Here is a 25,728-nt window from a genome sequence, read left to right on the forward strand (position 1 = left end):
TGCAATGTTTGTGCAAATGCAGTGATGGAGGAGGAGTCATGACATGCAATAAATACTGCACCACTAGAAGAAACACCAAGAACATTTATCAAATGTTGGCTTCTAATATTTGTCCACCCATCTGATACAATGGATACCCCAGAATCTACCCAATCATTTGTAAAACGTGTCAAAGCTCTTTGAACCTTAGCTTTTTCTCTTTCTAATAACACTGTTCTAGCTTTCTCATAGTTGGGGGCCTTGTATCCTTTTGGGGCTTCATTGATGGCCTTTACCATTTCATGCCAATAGGGAGAGCGAAGCACATTGGATGGTACACCGCAAGCACAAAGAAAACGGACTATCTTTCCATCCACATCATCCCTCCCAGCAACATTAAGGAAATCCCCTATTGTTCTTCTACCTCCAGAGCTTGCAGAAGTACCATGAGGAGATGAGCAACTACCAAATTTAGAGGTTGCACTTGATTCAGAATGAGTTTTTTGTTTCTTGTTTTTTTGTTGTGCAGCCATCTCTATTTGGATGTATTTTCTTCTTTCTTCAGTTGAAATGTTTGGGCAAATTTGTACACCCACAGGACCCTTTTTTTCATCACTGTCCACCACCCCACAAAGATGCCTCCTCAGACGGGTATATGAACCACAATATGGTTTTCCTCCATGACAACCATGAGGGCACACAAATTTGTAAGATCCACCACCCTTTCCCCCAACAAGTTTGGTCACATAGTTCCACAAGGGTGTTGATGTAGCTTTCCCATCTTGTGTTTCAGTGTCCCCTTTAGGTTCATCCCCTTCCTCTTCAAACCCTTCCTCCTCATCATACATTGGGTCACTCATATTGGGACCATCACCACTGTCCTCTTCTGTTTCTTCCCTTCTATTCCTATTCACCTTTGCCATCATTAAAACCAAGAGTGGAATGATACATAGAAGCCAAAAGAACACCATCTTGGAATATGGATATAGGTGGTGGACAACTTGTAAATAAAGGAGCAAGTAGAAACAATGGGAAAGAGTAGGAGAGGGAGGAGAAAAATACAAAAAAATTGTCAAAAAAATAAGGGAGTTTGGGGTTTGAACTTACCTCTTTAGCTCATGTAAATGAAGTCCTCCAAGCTCTTGCTCCAAGCTCCTCCTCCTTCTCCTAGCTCCTCCTTCTTCACTCCTCCAAGCTCTCCTCTCTTCTCCTCTCCTTTCCTCTCTTCTCTTCTCCTCTCCTCTCTTCTCTTCTCTTCTCCAACTCTCATAAACTCAAAGTGAGAAAATGAGGAATGAATGGGGGCTTTATTCTTTTCATTCCTCACCTTAACCTCACTCTAACCTCACCCTAACCCACCGCGTTAATGCTAAGTTAACATAACTTAAAAAAAAATTAAAAAAAGAGTGTCTTTTTCCCTTGCGCGCGCCCTGTTTGCCCGAAGCGTATGGAAGCATGCGTGAAGCGTGTGCTTCCTCCTCCGAAGCGCCGCGCTTCTGAGGCCCGAAGCGTCGTACGAAGCGCACTTCGGAGGCATGGAAGCGGCGCTTCCGTCCGGCGCTTCGGAAATTCCAGGAAGCGGCTAAAAAAGCCGAAGCGCTGCTTCCGAATTCGGAAGCGCCGCTTCCGATGAAGCTTCCTAGGCGCTTCCGTACGGGACGCGCTTCGGGGCGTGGAACCGGGGGGGGCGCTTCGTGCAACACTGGCTAGAAAGGTCAAAGAGTCAAAATGGAAGAACATGGAAACAGAAAATCACACACTCAAGAAAGAAGTTGCTCTATTGAAACTTCAAGTGCAGGAAGTTGATAGGAAAGAGTCGCATCTTGATGTCTTCATGATTATAACGTGTACAATCACAGAACCTTAGCATAAAATGAGTAAACTTTATGAGATCATTTTTAGCAATGATTGCATTATTAACCGTGAAAGAAGGTAAATTATTAATGGCATTTTCCGAAATATCATGAGAAATGTAAGTAAAACGGCAAGGAGCGAACAAGTCATTCATGATGACTTGCTTAAACGGAAAACGGGCTAATGGATGTTACAGAGAGAGATTCTTGTTCAAGAAAAACAAGGTGTCTACAAGAATCGAGCTTCTAGCAGAAATTCTTGCAAAAAATGAAAGAAGTGGACTCGCCCCTTGAACATGAATCTAACTCTAAAATCCAAACGGAAGAAACCAAAAAGTTAATCAAGAACTAGGAATAGAAACCCCTATTCCCGGGTCAGGGAAGAGCATGTGGATATTAGGGCAGCGTCTTGTCCAAGAAAGATTAAATTCTCACTAGAATGTAATTTGTTTAACCAATCTTTGAGAGCCCTTTCAAGATCGGGAACAGGCTTAACCAAGTTACTAGGATTTCTTCTAGTACAAGCTCTTGTGAATGGATGAATAAGTGGAGTCGCCACCCAAACAAAAAACTAACCCAAACGTCCAAGTGCTAAAGGTGCAAGATAGAGAAGTGATGGTGAACATGTGAAAATTATGTTGCAGTGATTGATTTATCTCTCCTACTTATTTACAATAATAAGTTATCTACCAATGCTTCAGTAAATATCAAAATAAATTCAACTGCAGACTTCACAAATTATGAGAAAAGCAAGAGAAACACCAACACATGAACAATCACATTGACACACTTGTTTTTGGACAAAAAGTCCCCGAAAAAACCCCAATGCGAGAAAACCGGTGCAGCGGATCTGAGGGTTTCTATTATTAGCAATAAATTTCTGAATACAAACTGGATGCCCCGGAGAAATGGCAATCCACTCAGAGAAGATAACTGATAGAAAGATAGTGAGAATTTTCTCACAATGAATCTAGAGATTTTGCATTGACCCAAGCTTCTGGATGACCCATTGCACAGTCTCTTCATGAGCCTATGCAGTCACTGCGTGGCGTCTGCGTGGAGACTCCCTATGACTGCATCATCCTTGTTGTGTTGTGTTTCTTGTTGAGAAATCGAGATTTCTTCTGTCAATCACCCACAATGTTTCCGTACACTGATCTCTACTATTCCCCCAGCAGTTCCGCATCAATCTCCTCCAGTGGTTGCACTGCCCCTCCTTGGCACTATGTTGCCTCTTTGATCCTTCACTGTCTTCTCTGAATTATATTCATTGGAACAAGAAATCACTTCCTTCCAAAACTGCCTCTGATCCTCATTGCTTGATCACTGGTTCGAATTCCTTAGCCAACCCTGCCCTAGGAATATCGAACTGACTGATCAACTCTCTGTGTATTTTGGAATGAACCCCGAGTCTCCTTATACTTTTCTCGTTGAGACTTCAATGGCCGAGATTAAGTCTCTAATCAATGGCTAAGATTAAAACTTGACTTGATCTGCTTTCTAGAACATTCTCACCCATATTTTGATTAATACCCATTAATACTTTAATTTTCCTAAGTTTAGACTTAGGAAACCCATTAAAAATATTAATTATTTTAATAAAATACAATCCAGGTGGAATTTCACCAAACAGTTTCTAGGTTCTTTAGAACTCATGTGCCTTAGCCTCTCCACCAATTTTCATGGCTAGAGCACATCTGATGCTACCAAAAACTAACACTCCCTCTTAGCAAGGAAAGTGCTCTAGCAATAATGTCCAACTGCATGTTGCTTTGTTTCTGAAGTATCTCCTTTCCGCATTGTTGTTGCCACCAACACTGTGTTGTTGTTGCTACTGTATTGTTGTCCATGACATTGCCACTGCTACATCTGTACTATAGCTCCCTCTCAAATGCAGCATCACGCTATTGAAAGGGATTTTCCAACATACCCATCTGTTGTCGGAATTGAACAAACTTTGTTCTTCCTAGAGCCTTGGTGAGTATATCTGCTACCTGATTTCCTATGGGAGTATATTCCAATTGTATGGCCCCACGCTGAACACAGTCCCTGAAAAAGTGACACTGAATATCGATGTGTTTGTAGCGATCATGAAACACTGGATTTTCAAAGAGCTTGATACAACTTTGATTATCACAGAAGATTTTTTTCGCTTCCATCCTCTTCCTGAATAGATTTACAAGCAATTTCCTGAGCCATATAGCTTCACATGTCGTTGTGGTAGCTACCATATACTCAGCTTCAGTCGAGCTCACTGCTACAGACTTTTGCTTCTTACTGCTCCAGGAGGTCATCCCCAATCCAATACTGAAGCAATACATAGAGGTATTTTTCTTGGCCACTGAACTTCCTGCCCAATCTGCATCAGTGAATCCACTCAATTCGATATCATTGCCCTTGGTGTATCTTAATCCAAAATTGACTGCCCCCCCCACATACCTGAGAATGTGCTTTGTCGCTGCCCAATGCAACATTTTTGGTTCCACCATGAACTGACTAAGGGTGTTGATAGCATAACATATGTCTGACCTAGTGTTGACGAGATACATAAGCAACCCAATGAGTTGTCTGTATAAGGTGGGGTCCACTTCCTTGTCTCTAGATGCATCTATTTTCTTCCAATTGTTAATCATAGGCGTAGCTATAGGTCGACAATCCTGCATTCTGATTCTTTTTAGAATTTTTGTCGCCTATCTACCTTGGCCAAGGAAGATCTCACCATCCTGCTGCCAAACTTCCAATCCCAGAAAATAGTGCATTAGCCCCAAATCCTTCATGTCGAATTCTGTTTCCAGGTTCTTCTCCCAATCCTCCGAGTCTGGGTGATCCCGTCAAAAATAGATCATCCACATATAATACCAAAATTAACGGCTCATCTTCTACTAACATATAATAAAGATTGGGATCAGCATCGCTCTTGATGAATCCCAACAGCTGTAAGTAGCTGCCAATTCGACCATACCAAGCTCTGGGTGCTTGTTTCAGCCCATACAAGGCTTTCTTCAATCTACACACATGAGTTCTCTTTTCATGTGTTTCGAAACCTTCCGGTTGTTCAGTATATACCTCCTCTTCTATCACCCCATTCAAGAACGTTGTCTTGACATCCATTTGGTGAATCTCCTATCCCATCTGTGCTGCAAGGGATATAATGGATGTGATAGAGGTATACCGAGCTACTAGGGCAAAGGTCTCTTCATAGTTTATTCCTTCCTTTTGCACATATCCTTTCGCAACGAACCTAGCCTTATACTTGTCTACGCTGCCATCTGCAGCATACTTGATCTTGTAGATCCATCTTGAACCCACAACTGATTTGTTCTCTGGTCTTGGTACAATTTCCCAAACATCATTTGTCATAATGGAACTATACTCTTCTACCATGGCATCCACCCACACCTGGTGCTATACAGCTTCATGAAAACTAGAGGGTTCTTCGACCTGAGCTACCAATGCGTGGTACCTGTCAGGTTGTCTACGCTGCCTCTTCTCGACTCTAAGAGCCGCAACAAATTCTTTTGCGTCCCTCAGAGTTTGTTGTACTTCTCGGCTAGTCCTTCCACTGGTGGTGGGAGGTTCCATCTGTTCCTCTTCCAGTTGTTGTACATGTTGTGACACTCTTGGCTCCTCTTCTCTTGAGGAGATGCTAATACTGGTTACAGCGCTCAAACCAGATACCTGTCTTTTTGCTAGATCTGTTCCCTGTTGCTGGACAAGAGGAACATCCTCACCCTGTTCTTCAAAAGGCATCTCTCAAGATTTCTTGAAAGCTCTATCTTCCATGAACTTTACATCCTGCCTTACTACAATCTTCCTACTGCTTGGAATGTAGATTCGGTATGCCTTTGAAGTCTCGCTATAACCCACGAGATATCCAACTTCAGTTGTTTGCTCTAACTTGCTCCGCTTCTCATCTGGAATATGACAATAAGCCACACTTCCAAATATCCTAAGGTGACTCACTTTTGGCTTCTTTTCCGTGAAAACACCCTCCGACATCTTCTTTCCTAAAGCCCTGTGAGGGGTCCTGTTCTGAATGTATACGGTCATGCTGCATGCTTCTACCCATAAAAACTTGCGTAGATTCTAATCATATAACATCACCTTTGCCGCTCCAACAATAGTTTTGTTCTTCCTTTTTGCGACTCCATTCTACTCTGGATTATAAGGTGTTGTCCACTCCCTTCTAATCCCTTCTCTTGCACAGAAATCTGTGAAGTTTTTATCCGTGTATTCCCCACCATTATCTAAGTGCAGTGTTCCGATCTTCCTTCCTGTCAAGTTTTCCATTAGAGCCTTAAACTCCTTAAACAGATCAAAGACCTCATCCTTGGTTTTTAAGAAATAAATCCAAGTTTTCCTGGAATGGCCATCTATGAAAGTGACAAAATACTCAACACCGTGGATAGCCCTTGTAGACATTAGACCGCAGATATTTGAGTGTATTAAACCCAATACACATTGAGCTCTATTATTGCTTCTGGAATAAGCCACTTTGGCGTACTTGCCTAGTACGCAGCCTCTGCATGTATCATCATGCTTGGTAGTGAGCACCAAAACCCCTGTAACAGTTTCCTTGAGCATGCTTAATGCCCCATGATGTAAGTGTCCCATCCTTCTATGCCACAATTCATTCAAGTCTTTCTCTCCACTGACATTATTGCTTATCAATGCCATAGGAGACTCAAGCTGCAAAATATATAACCTGTTGCTTCGAGTTCCAATCTGGTCCCTCTTTTTCCACTGAGGATGCTTGACATATACTCTATTACCAGTGAAGCATACATCATATCCTTTATCTTGTAATTGAGATACTTAAATCAAATTCATCCCCATACCTGGCACATGCAATACGTTAATGGCCCGAAGACTATCTCTTGCTACTGTCTAGAAGGTAATGGTTCCCTTTCCTACTAGGGTGCACTTCATCCTGTTATCCATTGTGATTTGGAAGTTCATCTGCTCCTCCAATAGCTCGAAAAATATTTTCTTTCTCCAATCATATGAGTTGAAGCCCTGCTATCAATGTACCAATCCTCGGTTGATGCAAAACTCAGTATGCAAGCAAATTCCTCTTCCAACCTGGAAGCTAATTCTAAAATATTATGATCCCTACTGTTCTCCATATTATTTCTCTTTGCTGGTAATTTCTGCAAGGGACTGCGTGAATCTTTTGGAGATCAATTTGCTGCCAATGTGGCACCACCACCCTACATTGCAGAAATTACTGCCATCTTGCCTGATCTTGCTTTGATACCATGTGAAAATTATGTTGCGGTGATTGATTTATCTCTCCTACTTATTTACAATAATAAGTTATCTACCAATGCTTCAGTAAATATCAAAATAAATTCAGTTGCAGACTTCACAAAATATGGGAAAAGCAAGACAAACACCAGCACATGAACAATCACATTGACACACTTGTTTTTGGACAAAACGTCCCCAGGAAAACCCCAATGCGGAAAACCGATGCAGCAAATATGAGGGTTTCTATTATTAGCAGTAAATTTCTAAATACAAATTGGATGCCCCAATGAAATGGCAATCCACTCAGAGAAGATAACTGATAGAAAGATAGTGAGAATTTTCTCACACTGAATCTGGAGATTTTGCACTGGCCTCAGCTTCTGGATGACCCACTGCACAGTCTCTACGTGAGCCTATGCAGTCACTGCGTGGCTTCTGCGTGGAGATTCCCTTTGACTGTGTCACCCTTGTTGTTGTTGTGTCTGTTGCTAAGAAATCGAGATTTCTTCTGCCAATCACCCACAGTGATTCCTGACACTGATCTCTATTATTCCCCCAGCAGTTCTGCGTCAATCTCCTCTAGTTGTTGCGTTGCCCCTCATTGGCACTATGTTGCCTCTCTGATCCTTCACTGTCTTCTCTAAAGTATATTCGCTAGAATAGGGAATCACTTCCTTCCAATACTTCCTTTGAACCTCACTGCTTGATAACTGGTTCGAATTCCTTAGCCAACCCTGCCCTAGGAATATCGAACGGACTGATCAACTCTTTGTGTATGTTGGAATGAACCCCAAGCCTTCTTCTTATACTTTTCTCATTGAGACTTCAACGGTCGAGATTAAGTCTCTAATCAACGACTAAGATCAAAACTTGACCTGATCCGTTTTTTAGAACATTCTCACCCATATTTTGATTAATACCCATTAATACTTTAATTTTCCTAAGTTTAGACTTAGGAACCCCATTAAAAAAAATATATTTTAATAAAATACAATCCGGGTGGAATATCTCCAAACGGTTTCTGGGTTCTTTAGAACTCGTGCCTTAGCCTCTCCACCAATTTTCATAGCTAGAGCACATCCGATGCTACCAAAAACTAACAGAACAAGGTGATGAGAAGATTGGTGACATGTCAAAGTGCCTAGAAATGTGCCACTTGACGGCTTAAATGAGAAGATGAAAAATGATAATGATGATATGATGAGAAGATATCGTGAAAACCAGGGACAAAAAAAACTCTATCCGCGGCAACGGCATCAGAAAATGTTGTCACCCAAATTGTATAGGCAATATGCGACAACACTCAGTACGGGGGTCCACGCCCTCTCCGTTCTAGTTGTCTCCCTACAGCAGGTTGTGGGGGGTAAAGATGCAAGACCCGTCGACAACCAACAAGTTTGAGAGACACGACTGAATGGCCAAGCAACTTGGTTAATTTAGCAAGTTTAGTGATTTGATTAGATTAACTTGAAATACCAGTGCCTTAAATGGAGTCAAAATACTTAATTTACGCGAATTATCAACCAAGCCACCAGATGAACAATTGTTGCTTTAGGATGCTTCACTATCCTATATGAAATGTGACACCTAAAATCTAAGTGAAGTGAAAGATATTGGTTTATTTTAAATTACATGCCTATCTAAGTGAATCCTTCCTCTCAACTATTTTGAAGCTAGTCTTTAGTGTAGGTTGTGAGAGAGAAACCCAGGGGAAGATAGCAAAGGTTGTATTAGCGATACCTCCCTTGCAGAGATTGTGGCTTTAATGACTACAAGGCCATCGAGTTAACCACAAAAAAGGGTCTAGGCTTTGCACGCTGAGTGAGAAAGGTGGTCCTATCTTTCTATCAACCAAGCTTATGCTTGGAGGTAATTTAGTTGATGCAAGACTAGTCCTAAAATGCAAGTGCAAAATATGAGTGATTATTTTTAAGGTGAATTCATTAAATGTCTTGAGTATTTAGGGACAAATTACATTGATATTCAATTTAGAACAATGAAGTACTTAACAATGTACAATGACAATCTTCACGAAGAGAAAGTGCTCAATGAACAAATAGATGGTGCCAAAAAATGTTGCCAAGATTACCAATAGACAATTGCTCATGAAATGACCATACATAGACAAATTCAATGCTTCTTTCAACAATGTTAGAATGTCAATTAGATAATGATGATTAACAATAGAATGTCAATGTGCCAATTAGATAAAGAGAGACAGTTTAAATTCCTTATGAACACAATTAGCAATTCTTTAAATTACCTCAAGATTACTCTTATCACAATTATGATTAGACAAGTGCTTTAAGAGTGACTTAAATTAACAAGATTATAAATTTAGGATGTGAAAATGATTTGCAAGAAAAAAGAAGTTACTCCATCCACAGTGAATCCACAAGAAGCAATGTACTTATTATCCAATTATCCACTTGCTTGGCAATATGATAGTAATGACAAGTAAGAATTTTCTTCAAAGACCAATGTCACAATATTCCTAGCTATCAATGAGAGAAAGAGAGCATTGATCCACAATATTAGAGCACTTATGTAAATGCAAATAATGATATGCTAATGCAAGAGATGCAAAAATGCAAGATGGGGCAGCCAAGACACCAATGATTGCAGCAGTAAGAAAGACACCCAATTTCACTAGAAAACACTTATTTAGGATGGACAAGGATGCAAAGAAAAAATTCTCAATGAAAAGAGATGATTGTCAACAACTTTTGCCACCACTGTTATGTTTATATCAAATCTTAATATGCAGCATATATCAAACCTCTAATTTTATGACAGCATTCAAGAAATGACAAGATATGTAAATAAATGCAAGCCCAACCAATGCCAATGATTCATCAATGATGAAATATGCTTGCAATTTAATTATTATGCCAATGTTATACTATGTGAAGTTATCATTGTTGTAGGTTATTTTAGATGGTTGTGGCAAACATATCAGAGCTTTAATTTACCCAACAGTCCACAAAACTTCACTTATATGCAATCAAATCAACCACAAGATCAAATCTTATGCCTTAGGTGAATTATTAATGAAATTAGGACTATTTTAGATGTGTTTAGGCCCTAATTGCACCATTGTCATAAAATGCTTCAGAATTCAAGATGAAAACACTGATGAGAATGAAGGATTAGAGAGCAAACCAAGAGGCCTAATGGTCTTGTAGATGACTAGTTTGGCTTCCAATGAACTTGTCCACATGCAACCACAATGTTAGCTCCAAAATCGTTGCAAAACAAATTGTTAGAGACAAAATACTAATACAAACCAACCCAATGACTGAAGAATGGTTGAGATGAGGGGTAGAAGAAGGCTAGGAGAAGATAACGAAGGGGAAGGAATGCCTAATAAGGCCTGCGGCCAAGGGGAAAGAGGCAAATGGAGGGGACCGAGAGGGTTTGAGGGCCTTTAGGGCTTACAAGAAGGCCCTAAAGGCCTGCAGCTAGGAAAGGAAAGCCCTTTTAGGGCTGCGGCCAAGGAGAAAAGGGGCAGCGGCTAGGGGTGAAGGCCCTTAAGGGCCTATGGCCCAAGGAAAGGAGCCTCTAGGGCTCACAGCAGCCCTAAAAGAGGCTAGCGGCTCATCTAGAGGAGGAGAAAAGGCCACGGATAGGCTGGAAAAGGTGACGGTTATGCCTTAAAGACCTTAAAAAAATTCAGAACCCTACAATCACAAAAACTTTACCACAAAAATGCCAAAATTTGCTTCCTTAGGTCCAGCATCTTCCTTTCCTGGCTGGACGTTGAGCTTGGAGGGAGGCTAGAGGGTAGATCTTGCCTTCCTAGGACTAGATCTTCCTCAAAACCCCAGCGAAAATGCTCAATAAGGTTGGACGTCTCACTTGAAGGAGTGAAAACCTTCAAACCCTAGCCTTAGGCTAGATCTTCCACAAAAATTTCAATTTCCTTTGAGGTTTGAAGATCCATCTGCAAAAAATGAATGAAAGAATTCCCAAAACCCCAAATATATACAAATAATTCAAAACCTCAAGAACCCTAAGTGCTACAAAATAAAACAAGGGTTAGAATAATTTACAAATATTTACAAAATTTAAAAATTTAAAATTATTAGCTCTCATTAGCAAATTATTTATTTGTAGCCCAAGATCAAATAAAAATTTTAAGAGATTTTTTAAATAAATTTTATGGATGAATAATTTTGAAAGATAGACCAGCTGAAACCCTCCAGCAAAATAATTTGTCACAATGAAAGCTTAGAGCCCAAACAAGGTCGGCTCTTCCCCACAGACTGTGAACTTGGAGCCTACGAGCTAGCGTACCTGTAAATCTCTATTTAATATCAAGATAAACTGTTAGATCATATAGTGAATTAGATCACCTAAGATAACTCGTACTAGTAGAATGTTCTTATCACTGACAAATGAAATAACAGTTAAAAAAATATCTAGCACAATATAGGATAAACACATAGCCAACACATACCACAAATCAACAAATAGAATAACACCATGAACTAAACCCTAAAGTCTTTCCATTATGAGAAAAAAATGTTTCCAACAGAGCAACAGCTCAGTACATGCGTTACAAAATCACCTCATCCAAAGATGGGAAATAGAAGCTAAATGGCTTCCTTATATAGAGAAAACCCCTCCAAGTGGAAAATAATGGCTAGTTGGCTTCATCCTCATCAAAATAATCTCGACCGTCGAAAATAACTTGATTATCTTTTAATCTCCACAGTCGAATTTTTCTTTTCTTGAGAAAAAAATCGAATTTCACTTAAAAAACATTTTTTATTAATCCAAAAATTAATATTTTGGATTAATTTCCTCAAGAACTTGACTTTGAGTTAACCACCAAGGTCCAAGGGCTCAAAATTTCTTAAAATATCCATTTTTCCCTTAGTGGAGGGCCTCCAAAATTTGTCTTCTTTTTGACCCACGATTTTTTTATTATTTTCCACTTGAAAAGAAATTAATTTCTCTATAATTATTTTTCAACTCAAAATCAATTAATTTTCTGCTTTAGGATTTTTATTTAATTTTGCCAAAAAATTTAATTAATTGACTCTAGAGGGGATTAATAATTTTTCCACCCTCAAATATTTTAGCCATGGTTTCTGATTGTGAGGGACCATGCACTAAAATATTTTTACATCAAAATATTACAATTAATTCAACCCTTAGAAGGGGAAATACACATTTAGACCAAACCCTCAAGACATTACCCAATTCTGCGACACAATATGATCTAGTATGAAACCAAGTGTGCTTATAATAAAATAATTTAGCCATGGTTTCTAATTACAAGGGACCATGCACTAAAATTATTCCTAAACACACTTTTACATTAGACTTGATAAACACTAGGACTCACCTAAGACCTTATCAACGAATTCCACCCTAGCTTTGAGGTTATAGCTAGAAGAAAAACTTTGTCGATTATGCATGTTTACAAACACACATAATTCGAGGAGGTTAAAAAACTTCCTAGGATGAAATCCTTTGCCAAAATCAAAGGCTTACCTAGGTGTTGTTACATAATTAAATGGTCATACTAGCATCATTTACCATAAACTTTGCAAGAATTGGGTTTACAATGATGAATGATGGCAACTGATAACTTTGATCTTTGAAAAATTCTCTCTACTTTGTGTACATTGCTTTCCCATACTGTTGGCAAAGTGTGGTCAACAGTACTAACTATGGACATATGGCTAGGGATTGTAAAGTTGTTGACATGTACAATTATCAAAGACCACCGCCTTCAAAGAAGAATGAATCATCCAGGTACGCTCAATCATTTAATGGTTATTGCTTTTTATGTACTAACTATGGACATATGGCTAGGGATTGTGAAGCTTTTGACAGGTACAATTATCATCAGCAAAAATCTAGAAGCAAGTTTGCAGGATCACGAGACACGTTCCACGATGATTTTGTTAGCAGAAAATACCAGATGGAAACTTTCATGGATGACATTGAATGTTATAAATGTCATACCTATGGACACATAGCTTGAGATTGCAAGTATGAAAAAGTTTGGAGAAGAAAACAAGTACAGGAAGATCAAGCAGATAAAAGGGTCTCAACACTCTGGCTTTCTGGTTTTGTAAATACAAAGGGTCATGATGAAGCATTAGATACATTAGACAATGACATGAGTCAAGAAGGTCCAACTAAAGAGTTGGGTGATTTTGAAGACCTCAACTTATTGACTCCATGAATTTTGAAGAAGGGTAGTCCATGTAGCAGTATGTCGCACATTCTTGAAGATCTATCTATTGACAGGTCCACAAGAATAGCATCAAGACAGATGTGTCAAATCTATAACAGGGTCAAGGGGAGAAGAACAGTTAAAGGATTACAGGTCCACATTAACCGCTTATTAGAAGAAGGCTTCTCATCAAGGGAAGCACATACAGGCTATAGGTTCATAGCAAGCAGGCAGCTAGTCAGGGGGAGTCACCCTTTGCCATTGATGTCAAAGGGGGAGAGAAATATCAAGAAGGATATAGAAGTGTGAAGTCAGGGAGAGTTGTACTCGCAGAAGGAGTACATGAGTTGTCATTAATGACAGAGGGGGAGATTGTTAGATGGTGTTGTCATTGATGTCAACCCTGGGGTTTGACTGGGTTTGACTTTGACTAAAACACCAGTCATTGATGTCAAATTGATAATGAACGCTTCTTATAATTGTTTGGATTACATCAAGTTGGAAGCTCCATTGTTGGATGGTTGAAAACCCAGGTCCTAGGGTTTGGGTTCCCTAGACTGAGGACATACCCCGACTTTGTCAAGGGTTTTTGGAGTGGCAAATCTTTGAGTTTGGATTGGAGATCCACATCATTGGATTCTCCTCGAAAAGATGTTTTCAATGGTATGTGGCACACCACGTAGTTCCTCCTGCTTTGTGAGATATTCACAATTGAAGTTAGGGACCCCAATTTGTGGGCTTAAACCCCATAGGTTGTGATTACACATCTATTGGTCAATGGTCATTAAAAGATATTGCTAACTTAAAAGATATTAAGGGAAATCCACTAAGTAGTAGTAAAGAGTATTCAATTAATCCCTCATGCCTAAAAGTTAAATGTCTATCGCTTATAAGACTCAAGGCCTTTCTTATTTAGCACACAAGACATAACTTAATAAAAAGTTTAATATTATAACTTTACCTTGAAGATCCTACCTTGCCCTCTAACGGTCAATCATGAAGCCCCTCATTAGCCTAAACAAAAACTATAAAAAGATCTAACCCATCTTCTAAAAACACATCATTCTAAACCTCTACATCTGAAACTTTCGGCCTAGTTGAGATGCTCTGAGGCAAACAAATAGTTCGACCTACCTGAGGCATGAAGACAGCGAAAAGTACAGGAAATAGGGCTTAGTTTACTTTATGGTATCTTGGAGGTTTGTTGGCATTTGAGGAGCGAAATTCCTGAGGTAAGATCTGCTCCATATTCCTTGTATTCTCTTGATGATGATATTCTAAGCTCCTTTACTCCTGCGACCTAGCTACTACAGCACTGTGTTTGTTTGGCATATCCATTAAAGGCCACATCTATCCTTGCAATCTAGTGGTCTGATATATGCATAGGTTAAAGTCAATAGGAGCAAAGAAGGGTGTCAAATAGCACGAATATATTAGTGCAGAAATCAATTTGTCTGTGTGTATTTATACACTGTTGTGCACACTATATAAAGCCAGCCTTACCTGTGCAGTCAAGAAATTGACTGTGATCATAACAAGTTTGGCATTGAAGTATCTAGATCAGAACAGTGTCATCTCTACAGAAAGGGTGATTATCAGCACTTAAGTTGTGACATATATATGTGACAAACCTAAGTATAATTACTCCGGTTCATTGGGACTGCATTCTTTTTTATTAGAACTTACAGTTAGACCTTATCATAGATCTTAGAGTCAACTAATAGTATTCTTGTCCAGACCTTAAGTAAATGTCTCTCCAAGCTACAGAAGTGAATTTTGTGAGAACCTCGGTATGACCAAAAGTTGCAGGACATAGGCATAACCTTATTTGACAGTCAGATCTGATGTACAACTTGACATATTTGACAGTGCTGGTTTGTGATTATATTAATCCTATATTGACAGTGAGTGTTTTGATTCATATGGTGTCCTTGTTTTAAAGACATAAGCTTGACTTTGATAAGAAGCAGTGAAAGGAAGTTTGTTCACCTATGGTTGTATGTCATGTTATATAAAAGTTTCCGATCAACATCAATCAATCATTTTGCAAAAAGATCGTTACCAAAATAAGAATAAATATATGGTCCACAATTGCATTTCATGTAAAGACACACCAATCACATGAAACAAAGTGACAAGGGTGCAAAAAGCTGACAACAAAGGACCTTACTACAATAAGTAATAATAAATTAAAAAAAGAGATGTGACATAAGACATAACTTTATTGAGCCGAAATGACATTGTTAAAAGACAACATTGGTTTGACACGCTTTTGTTTTCAAGTGAGACATACATGTTTCAGTCCTTCATGCAAATGGTTGACCTCGTGAGAAATGTGACACTTTAATGAGTACACCAACTCTGTCTCCAAGCTTTCCTCGCCACTTTCAGCACATCGAATCCTAATTTGAACAATCTCCACGTTAGTATAAAACTAATCTAAACTTTGTAAAACATAAAAATAAAATCACTTTTCAAGAAAAGACAAAACACATACTTAAAATAATGAATAGTAGATGAATATTAGAATGAAAAGAATTCTGTGTTGAAAAATTTGCAAGTCATTTGTAGTTTAACAACGGTTATCAAGCAAACCAATATTAAATATTATAAATATGAAAAAGAAAATTGGAATATAGGACTATCCACAATGCACAGGAGTCAATTAGAGTTCTGCAAACCCCTTTAGATTATTCAGACTAAGTGACTTAACTATGGATGGTTTCAATTTTTGTCACAAAATTGAAAAAACACAATAGATTCATGTAATGCCCATATGAGGGATTCAAAAGAAAAGGAATAATGAGCCTCTATGAATATAACAATTATCAAAAGAGAGTTAACTTATTGATTGGGTGTTAGGTTTAAGTTATCAGAACCAGAACCAGCCAAGGACTAGACCAGTATAAAACTGACACCAGACCAAAACTGCCCTGTGAACCAGTTTATAAACCAGTATTACTATAAAACTTATAAAATACGCATATATATATATATATATATATATATATATATATAGCTAAGTTACCAGAAAATGGATACGGGAATGGATACGGGTACGGGGTTTGAAACAGATATGGCAAATTTTCAAACAATCTGGATACGATACGGCAGGAAACGGCACACACACACACACATATATATATTTTAAAAATAAGAATTTCATATTACCATTCATATTTCAGAATCTAGATTATCATCTATATGATCTATCATGATTCATCATCATCAATTCAACATATGCCATAACCATTCAACATTGTCAACATCATTAACGATTATCGATAAAATTTGAATTGTGCCTCAAAGAAAAGCATAATATATTAATACATCCAAAAACAGTAAAACAGGGTTGATGAAACTTCAAGAAAATGGCAAGTAGTTAACTTTTTTTACATAACTTCAAGAACAGGTTTGAGGTTTCTCAGTCGGAACCAAGAGAGTGAATTTACTAACTTGGAAAGTACTTCATCGGGAACAAACACACGTTAATAAAAACTACATGATGGCATAGTATTATAAAAACATCTGCACCAGAACAAATCACTGATTCTCCAGACAAAAAAAGATTTGCTTATTGCCATTAAGGTCCAAAATGAATTATTATTTAATATTTTTATTTATTCTACAAGACGTTGGAAAGAACTATAAATAGTTCAACCTACCTCACAAAATAAAATATTGTTTTTATTTATTCTAACATATGTTGAGAGAATTATAAAAGTATCCTAAATGGGCGAAATAGATCAATAGAGCCTACACAAAACACAACATGAAGAAATTAGATGGACTTGGTGGCCACATCAATGCCCTTGATACTATATAATGGGGATGGCCCCATCATGAGGTTGACCAAAACGCCATAATATGGACGGCTCTCTCTACAACGCTTAGGTCAACCGCATGGTTAAATCATCTCCTGTAAACCATATCTTCGTGGACCCGAAAACTGAACCTATATTCGCGTCCTCAAAGACCAGATTTCAACGAAAAGAGATGTAGCGTTGAAATACTTTTGGCCCCTTCTAAGCTCGATGCATTAATTATATCAAAAAATCCCTTTAGCTGACCACCTATGAAATATCGAGCTCATAACTTGTTTTAACATGGTTCCGTCCAATTTATCATACTCTGCCGCTGCATAAACGATGCGGATTGGCAAGGTGCTTAGCTGTAATGTGAAGGCGGCCCATTAAATTTTCCAGATTACCATTCATTTGGTTTAAGAAGCGATCCCTGATAAAATTTTTGATATACAATAATGGAATATGGCTACCAGAAAAAATGGATGCGGTATTTGCGGACCTTAAACAGTTTTTTTTGCTGTAAAACATTTAAAATTTTTCCAAATACGTTTTAGAATTTCAGAAAACGTTTTCAAATTTTCAAAACAACACATTTTTTCTACAAAAACGCCATTTGAAAAAAAAGTCCCGTATCCAAAAACAAAAAACGGCACCAAAACGTTTTTCTGGCGTTTTTCCGGCGTTTTGTTCCCGGATCCGTATCTGAAACGGGAAAACGTCGTTTCGGGGGTTAGGGTAGCCGTTTCCGGTAACTTAGATATATAGACCAATGTTTTTAAAACCGGAACCGGTGACCGGACCGGTCCACCTAATGAACCGGTTTACCGACCGGAACCGGGACTGGTTTGGTCTAAACGAACCGGTTCTAAAAAAATACATTAAATAATTTAATTTTTAATGAAACAAAACTATTTTTAAGATGTAAAACCATGATTCGAAGCCAATAGAGACAAAATATGCAAAGTTTGCTCATTTATATACCATGTAAAGGTGAATATATCAAAATGGCACCGAGTACAATACATATAATCGACAAAATAGCAAAATACATAAGAAATGAGGCTCTAAATGGCCTATAAAATCCAAAAACAATGCTGCAAGCTATGAGGCCATTGGCCTACTACAAGTCTACAGTGTACACATGATCAATCATCAAGTTCATCACCACTACTAGACACAGGATCATCATCAGGAGCTACATAGACATCATCTGGTTCAGAGTTGGGTTTTTTGTTTTTCATATTAAAAAGATTGAATTTTTCTTGCTCAATCAACCACAGTGGAGTCCAGCATCTACTCGGCTGAGTAGGGCCGATTTGATATAGAACCGGCTGAGTCATGTTTGGTACCAAACCAGCCCACAGAGCCAAGTCAATAGATTAGTCAACCCAGCCACATATCAACTTGGTATAGTTGACCAAGTCTAAGTCAACTCGCACCAAGTTTTAAAACATTGTCATAATGATCTTCAGCAGATTGCAACCTGTAGCTTGAGGATACGTGTTTGGAGCCTAGCCATTCTTGAAATTTCACCCAAAGACAGCCTTATGAAGATCACTTGGTTGGTCGAATGCTTAGAGATGTATGATTTGTTGAGTTTACATTTGAGTGCATAACAGAACAACTTCTTTATTGGAGACATTTAGATCCTTCAAGAGGATAATTCTTAAAATGTCAAGCCTTATGAAGATCACTTGGTTGGTAGAATGCTTAGAGATGTATGGTTTGTAACTTTGTTGAGTTTACATTTGAGTGCATAACTAAACAACCTCTTTCTTGGAGAAATTTAGAGCCTTCAAGAGGATATTATTAGTAGGATGAGGGCATTACAACTGCACTTGAAACAACAAATCCGCTTGATGTCCAGTAATGATCATGCAGACAATCCTGTATTGACTATGGTCCTGATTCATAGGTCTGATCTACAGAGAAGAATGCTTCAAAAATTTTATGACGGATCTTTATTGACATAAGTATGCTCAAGAAATTTAGAAAACAATATGGCAGTCTTACAAGCATAGAGAAATGTAAGAAAGAATGGAGAACTAGGGTTGTTCAAAGGCGTGCCTAAAACCGGCCGGTTTAGGACAGAACTGGCCGGTTTGATACAAACTGGCCGGTTCTGTCCTAAACCGGCCGGTTTTCACCGGTTAGGGCTAAAAAATGGCGAAATGCCCTATCAAACCGGGTTTTTTGGCCGGTTCGGACCGGCAGCCTTGCTAACCGGCCGGTTTGACCGGTAACCGGTTTTTTAAAAACACTGATGTAGACACACAAACATATACACATATCAATGTATATCCAAACCACTAGATCGCCAAATATATGAAGTTTACTTGTTTATGGGTTTGGGATGGAGGGGGGAGGGGTTATTCTTTTGTTTTTCCTTTAATTTTCATATTGTCAGCCCCTTGAAACCACCAATGATCTTGCCAGTCTGAACCAGCTGTGAACCTGTCTGAACAAGCCTGATAAATGCTCCAGTCTGGTTTAGACAGCACTTCAGGCACTGTAGGGTCTTGACATGCCCCAAGTGTCCAATTCTGGTGCAGATCAGCCAGTTCTGATAACTATTGTTAATGTCATCTTTGCAACTTACTTTTAAATTATTAATTCCTATGTTGAACTATCAGATGAATCATTGCCTGTGAAAAACTACATTTTCAACAACCCACTGTTTGGTAGATTAGCTAATCAATTAAATGTAACTGTAACAGAAAATAACATCCATAACATGTAGCGACCAAAAGGTGATCAATGCAATAGATGGAAATGGATTTTCTAAGTCTAGTCCCGCAGCATCTCCACATAATTTCTTGAAGTTCATTTCCATTGGAGTGACCATAGATTTACTTCTGGTACAAGGCATTACAAATGCCCCTACTATGCTTTGAATTTCAATTATAATCAATCGCTACAGCTATTCATAATTATGAAGCATACAATATTAAAAAATTATAAATATGAAGGAAAGTAGAATTTAGGTTCTAGGACCTTCAAAGTACATGATGCAAACAGATGTTTACATACCTCTATAAATTAAGCCTTCTAATGGCAATTGTGTTGCATATGTTTGATTCATAAAAATGGCATACCCAACCCAGATTCATGTCAGAATTTTGACCCAAAAAAAAAAAATTACAGAACTTGGATTCATTGGAAAGGAAATGAGTGATGGAAAACAAAATCAACAATGGACTCTGAATGAATATATTAATTATCAAAAAAATTAATTTTTTGATAGGGTCTTCGCTCAATGTCATGTTAGCAAATATGCTTAAACTAAGTATCTATGTTGAATTATGAGATTATTCATCACCTATAAGAAAAGATAAGATAATTTTATTAATGTCCAATGAATGACCATAAAAGTAGGTCAATGGGACTGAAAAATACAACTAATATAAACAGAATTTTGGAGTGTGAGCACGGCTCCTAAAGAATGTCGAAAATAACATACACAAAGAGAATGAATAATAAAAAATTAATTAAAAACCTACAGTAGTACAACTTCAAAATATATGTATATAGCTGTGACAAGGGTATAGTGCCACAAAATACAATATATTGTGTGTCCAGGATTGCAAAAGTGGACAACTCACAAGCCTATCAAGAGAGAGAGATCATACAATGAAGCTAATGATGTCAAGGTCCTCCAGGTCTAATGGCCAAAGGCAAGGGGGGCAAATTGGGCAGTGGCTCACTGTCGAAGTCCTCTAGAACCATCAAGGGGTCCAACTATATGATCATGGAGGATGTAGGATTGGGGGATACTCCTAGCATCCAAGATTGAAGGAAAGAAAATGTGAATAAACCTTTGACTCCTCCTCTGGAGCTGGGAGGTAATCGAACAGGCCAGAGGCACCCTACACTCAATCTATCTGGAACTGATTCCTCTTCCACTCTAAGGAATCCTCGGATGATGTATGGTTTGGCTCCTTCAAACTCGTCTCATTGATATCAGTTGCTCTCCTACAAAGGGAAGTTGAGGAGAGTCTCAAGGTTTCACCATTCTATTGTCTGGTGCATTTTGGGATTTTGCACATTGTTTATTGCACCAGCCTAATGGATCAACATGAAAGTATGAGGCGATTGTCCTAGTCATCCAAAAAGGCACATGGCATGCATCTTTGGTTCTAGCACCAAAAGAAAGTAGAGAGGGAGCTCCGCCCACCCCCACCCAAGTCCCTACAAAGGTAGTGATAACATCCTCTAATCTCATAGTAAAGGGGACACCTAAAACTAAGGTGCATCTCTATCTTCAACTCTTGTAGGTGGCACATCTAGCAAATCCTATCAAACCATGGTATATGGTGGTCTGTCAACATACAGAGTCAATGAGAACTGACCCGAAGTTGTCCCAAAGGGATCCTAAGCAAGAGCATCCAATGTTGTGCATACAAGGGGGATGAACAATGATGTCATCCTGCATCTCCAAAAATTGTTCTAGGTAGAAAGGCATCTTAAAGCCTAGGCTCATCGGAGGTGAGGTCCAAGCAACCTGAATGTATAATCTCAAATGCCCTTTCCAATAGCCTGATCCAATACCTATCTAGTCAGTAAGAGATAGCTCAATGCATCAAGAGAGTATATGAACAAGGGAAATCGCTTTGGGAGATAGTCATCGAGTCGAGCAGCCTCTAAGAAATAACCACATGCATAGCTTAAGGGGGCATCCAAACTGAGAGCCTCCAACCAGGAAAAGTTCAAAGTAGAGGTTCCTCTCTCAGTAATAGAGTTTCTAAAAGATTTGACAATATGAAGGAAAGGGACTAAGGGAAAATGACCTCAAGGATGGGTAGACACTGATCTCTACCTCGATAGTGGATTGCAAAACTGTCCACTTGCAGCAAATAACATGCTTGAGAAGCAAGGTTTGGACTCTCTCCACCTTGGCCAAGTCAGTCTTTAGTAACCTCGATCATCAGCGCTCGAAGCCATCGAGAATTGTGGGTCTGATAATCGACTCCATGATGTAGAGATTGGAAAAGATGTCCTGAAAATGACCTTTGATGCATCATCTCTCAATGAGGGCCAATGAATTGTAGTATTGTACCCTTTACTAAGCCAAAACTAGAGGGCTTGCCACATACCAAATCAAGGTCCCGTGAGCTATATTCCCAAGTAAGTGGAAGTTGTGTTGATCTCAATCTCTACCCTCCAATAGTAGAAATGTAAGTTTGTAAAAGAACCCTTCAATGCATTGAAGATCAAAACCTTGGGGTTTACCTAGGTTGACCATTAATTGTTGAAGGTCACAAAACTTGGATAATGTGTCGATCTATCTCTACAAGCCCTCGAGAGAAGAGGCCAACAAAATCAGGTCTTCAACAAATAGTAGTAGGGAAATCAACACCTGATGTAAAAGATAGTCATCCCCCTCATAGATGTGCTCATGGACAAAGGACTCTAGCTCATCAATATAGATCTTCAATAGGATCGATGGGAGGGGGAACCCCTACTTTACCCCAAAGGTATTTTGGATGAAGTTTGAAAGGCCATGTGCCATCCTAAGGCATCCCAAAACTGACTCATATAGCTTCCTCATGGCCACCAGGAAGGTCTCAAATATGCCAATGTCGCAAAGGCCCTAAAATATTGCCTCCCTTGGAATTGTCTCGAGCACCTTTTGGAATTCTACAAAACAATTGTAGATCTTTGAAGAATGATGACAAACCTGAACAATAATGCCTCAAAGAGTGAAGATGTGATCAATCCTTTGGAAGTTTGGGTAGAAACCAATTTGTCCTCTAACCATGAGGTGTTGCCTCTCCAACTTCTCAAAAATATTTGGTGTAAAGTGTGTGACATAAAGTTTGGAGAATGTATGATCCATGTTAGTTTTTGTAGCATCGGATGTGTTCTAGCCACAAAATTTCATGGAGAGGCTAGAATAAATGAGATCTCCATAACCTAGAAATCGTTTCTGGAAATTTCGCCTAGAAGTGTCTCAATTATATTACTAACCGATTTTTAAATATTTTCTAAGTCTAAACTTAAGGAATATGGTTAATTAATCAATATTAATTGAGATAAGGTGAGAATCATCTAGAAACTCAAACGTATCGATCCAAAGATGATCCTAGCCATTGATTAAGTTTTAATCTTGATCGTTGGTGCTCCAAGAGAGGATTATAAGAGGAGGTCGATGTGGTGATGGAGAACACACCAGTGCAGATACCAGTTGCCCAGGCAGTTCGATTTTCTCAGTAGCAGCAGCTCAACAGAGAAAATAGAGCCAGAGGGTGAGTAGCAGGTGGAAGAGGAGGGAAGCAGTATTCCAGGAGGAAGGTTTCCAGTCTCCGGAAGAGGCAAAGGAAGGAAGGCTGAAATTCTCAAGGGCCAGTGTAAGCTTTACGCAGAGGGTGACACAGGAGGCTCAACGCAGAGGCTAGGGAGGTAATTTCGGAGGCAAAAAATAGTTATGGGGTGAGAGAAAATTCCTCACTAGATTTTGTCAGTATTTTCCTCAGATTAGATCGCCAATTGGGCATCTAAATAATTGTACTCAGAATTGTTGTTGAAGAATAATAATAAAACCCTCATCTGCTGCATCGATTCCCCAAGTTGAGTTTTTCCAGGGACAATTGTCTAAAAATAACTCAATCAAAATTCTTATGTGCGCTAGAATTTCTCAATTTTCAGTGTTTTATTTTCTGCACTATTTTTATGGTGAAAATTGCAATTGTGATTCTGTTCATTGTTTGTCGTAGCAAATAAACTGCATAATTAAATTTTCAGCTAGAAGAATAATTTCCAGTAGCTGCAATAGATAAAAATTTCATAACCCACAATGATAGTTCGGTAGTTGTTCGAGTCAAGGCTACTCCCCAATTTGTGGATTGGATAGATAATGTTTCTTGTATAGGAGGGGGTTTGAAGAACGGGGGTTGGAAAGTGTGAATATAATACATGGTTAGATAAATCACGAATGTAGAACTCTAAGAGACTATTGCTGGAAAATCTAGGAGGCCTTGGAGAGGGGTACCCTACAAGGCTATCACTAGACCTAGTGACAGCATTGGGGTAATGGCTCACTATCACCACAGCCAAAACCCCTTACTCTTTATGGACTTTCACCAATGGGAAGAGTCCCGGTATAACATCCCCTATAAGAGATACTATAGGTATAAAGGTATTAGGATGACCAAGAGGCTTCTAAGAGAAACACTCAGCTTAAGTACAAAGCTCCAATCAATAAATGAAGACAATTTGCTTTCCTCAAAGAGGTCAAATTTGTACAACACAAGACCTAGGGCTTGATTAGTGGGTTGAGAGTTGGGATGGCAAAAGGTCAAGGTATCGATGAAGGGTTTCCCACAAAGTATTTCAACAAGGATATGGCACATTAAACCCTCGATAAGCCACCAAGTTGAAACTAAAACCAAACTAAGGTTTTACCCTAGGACAAACAACTAGGGCAATAAAATTTATGGACGAAATTGAAATGAAAGCCTATCAAAGTAAGTGATCTTGTGGAAACCACCATATCCTTGATATTTAGACTTTCCAAGAGCCCAAATCCTCTGTCCTAGCCAATTCACACTAGGCCCTATGTGGATGTTTGGCCTTACGAAGGCTAAATTAAGTAAAAGAGAGAAAAGGGGAAAGTTTATGGATAAATTTTGATTTAATCACCAACAAAGGAAGACCATTGCCTAGTCCTAGGGATGATGGAGTCTATGGATTCTTAAATTTGGCTAAAAATTGCAAAGTCGTAAAGATATTTTGATGACCTAGCATCAAAACCCTAACTATTACCTTTGTGAGGGATTGAAAGTCACTTGGGAGAGCTAATGTAAGTTCACCAAGGGGATTGCCATTCACATATCATACTATGAGCAATGCATCCAATAATATGACCTAGCTTCCTTGAAATTGATATTCAACAAAATTAGGGCACAAAATTTAACCTAGATCACCAATTTATTCCCTACATTAGACATGAAATCAGAAATTTTCAATAATAGAGCACTTAGAAGATAATATGCATGAACAATCTAATCACCAATCCAAGATAACTTCTCCAAAGACAAGACAATAGCTCCAAGACAAATTTCACTCCACAAATCACATCCCTCCAATAAGGAAAGAGGCCGATATACTCAAGAAGAGAGGTCAAGTTCACAAGTGATGATGATGAAAAGTGATATGTCCTCTCCTCTTTTTATATGAGGAGCAATAGTTCCTTATTAGCCTAAAGCCCCTAGGAAAACAAGCAAAATTAAAATGATGTATTGGGTTACAAGCCCACCCATCTTAGACCAAAAATCGAGAGATTAGCCCATCCGTGTGAGTTGTAAGGCATAAAACGGTTGATGTCATCCATGCATTGAGCTCGATGTAGCATGCGTTGAGGCTTCAAGGTGCCATGAGTGGTGTAGAAGCCTCTAAAAATCATGATGTCAGGGTTGGCCCTCAAATCTCTATCAAAATCCCTATGTGGACTCCAAAATCCAATTTGGGGCACCAAAAGTGGTCTGTTGGGTCTCCAACTACTCAAGAGGCCCATCTCTACTCCAACGTTGAGCGCTTTCCAAGTGCTACTAGCCCCTCCCATGTCTCATAAGGTGAGACCATCCTCATCTGGGCTCTAGATCTCCGATCAATTGCCAACTCTCAGAGAGTGCTAAGGTCAACCTGGGGG

At 38.9% G+C, this 25,728-nt stretch overlaps 1 protein-coding gene across 1 annotated transcript in view; it reads right to left on the reverse strand.

Annotated features, from left to right (window-relative positions):
* LOC149262401 (ubiquitin carboxyl-terminal hydrolase 6-like) overlaps positions 1-25,728 on the reverse strand; it is a 315,784-nt gene that overhangs the window by 110,982 nt on the left and 179,074 nt on the right. The window contains exon 11 of the mRNA XM_089424395.1: positions 15,569-15,677. Coding sequence (XP_089280521.1) covers positions 15,569-15,677 — 109 coding nt within the window. The remainder of the gene's footprint in view (positions 1-15,568; positions 15,678-25,728) is intronic.

This window comes from Pinus tabuliformis, chromosome 6 (assembly GCF_031772625.1).
Source record: "Pinus tabuliformis cultivar Carrire ecotype Pingquan chromosome 6, CPIR1, whole genome shotgun sequence".
NCBI lineage: Eukaryota > Viridiplantae > Streptophyta > Pinopsida > Pinales > Pinaceae > Pinus > Pinus tabuliformis.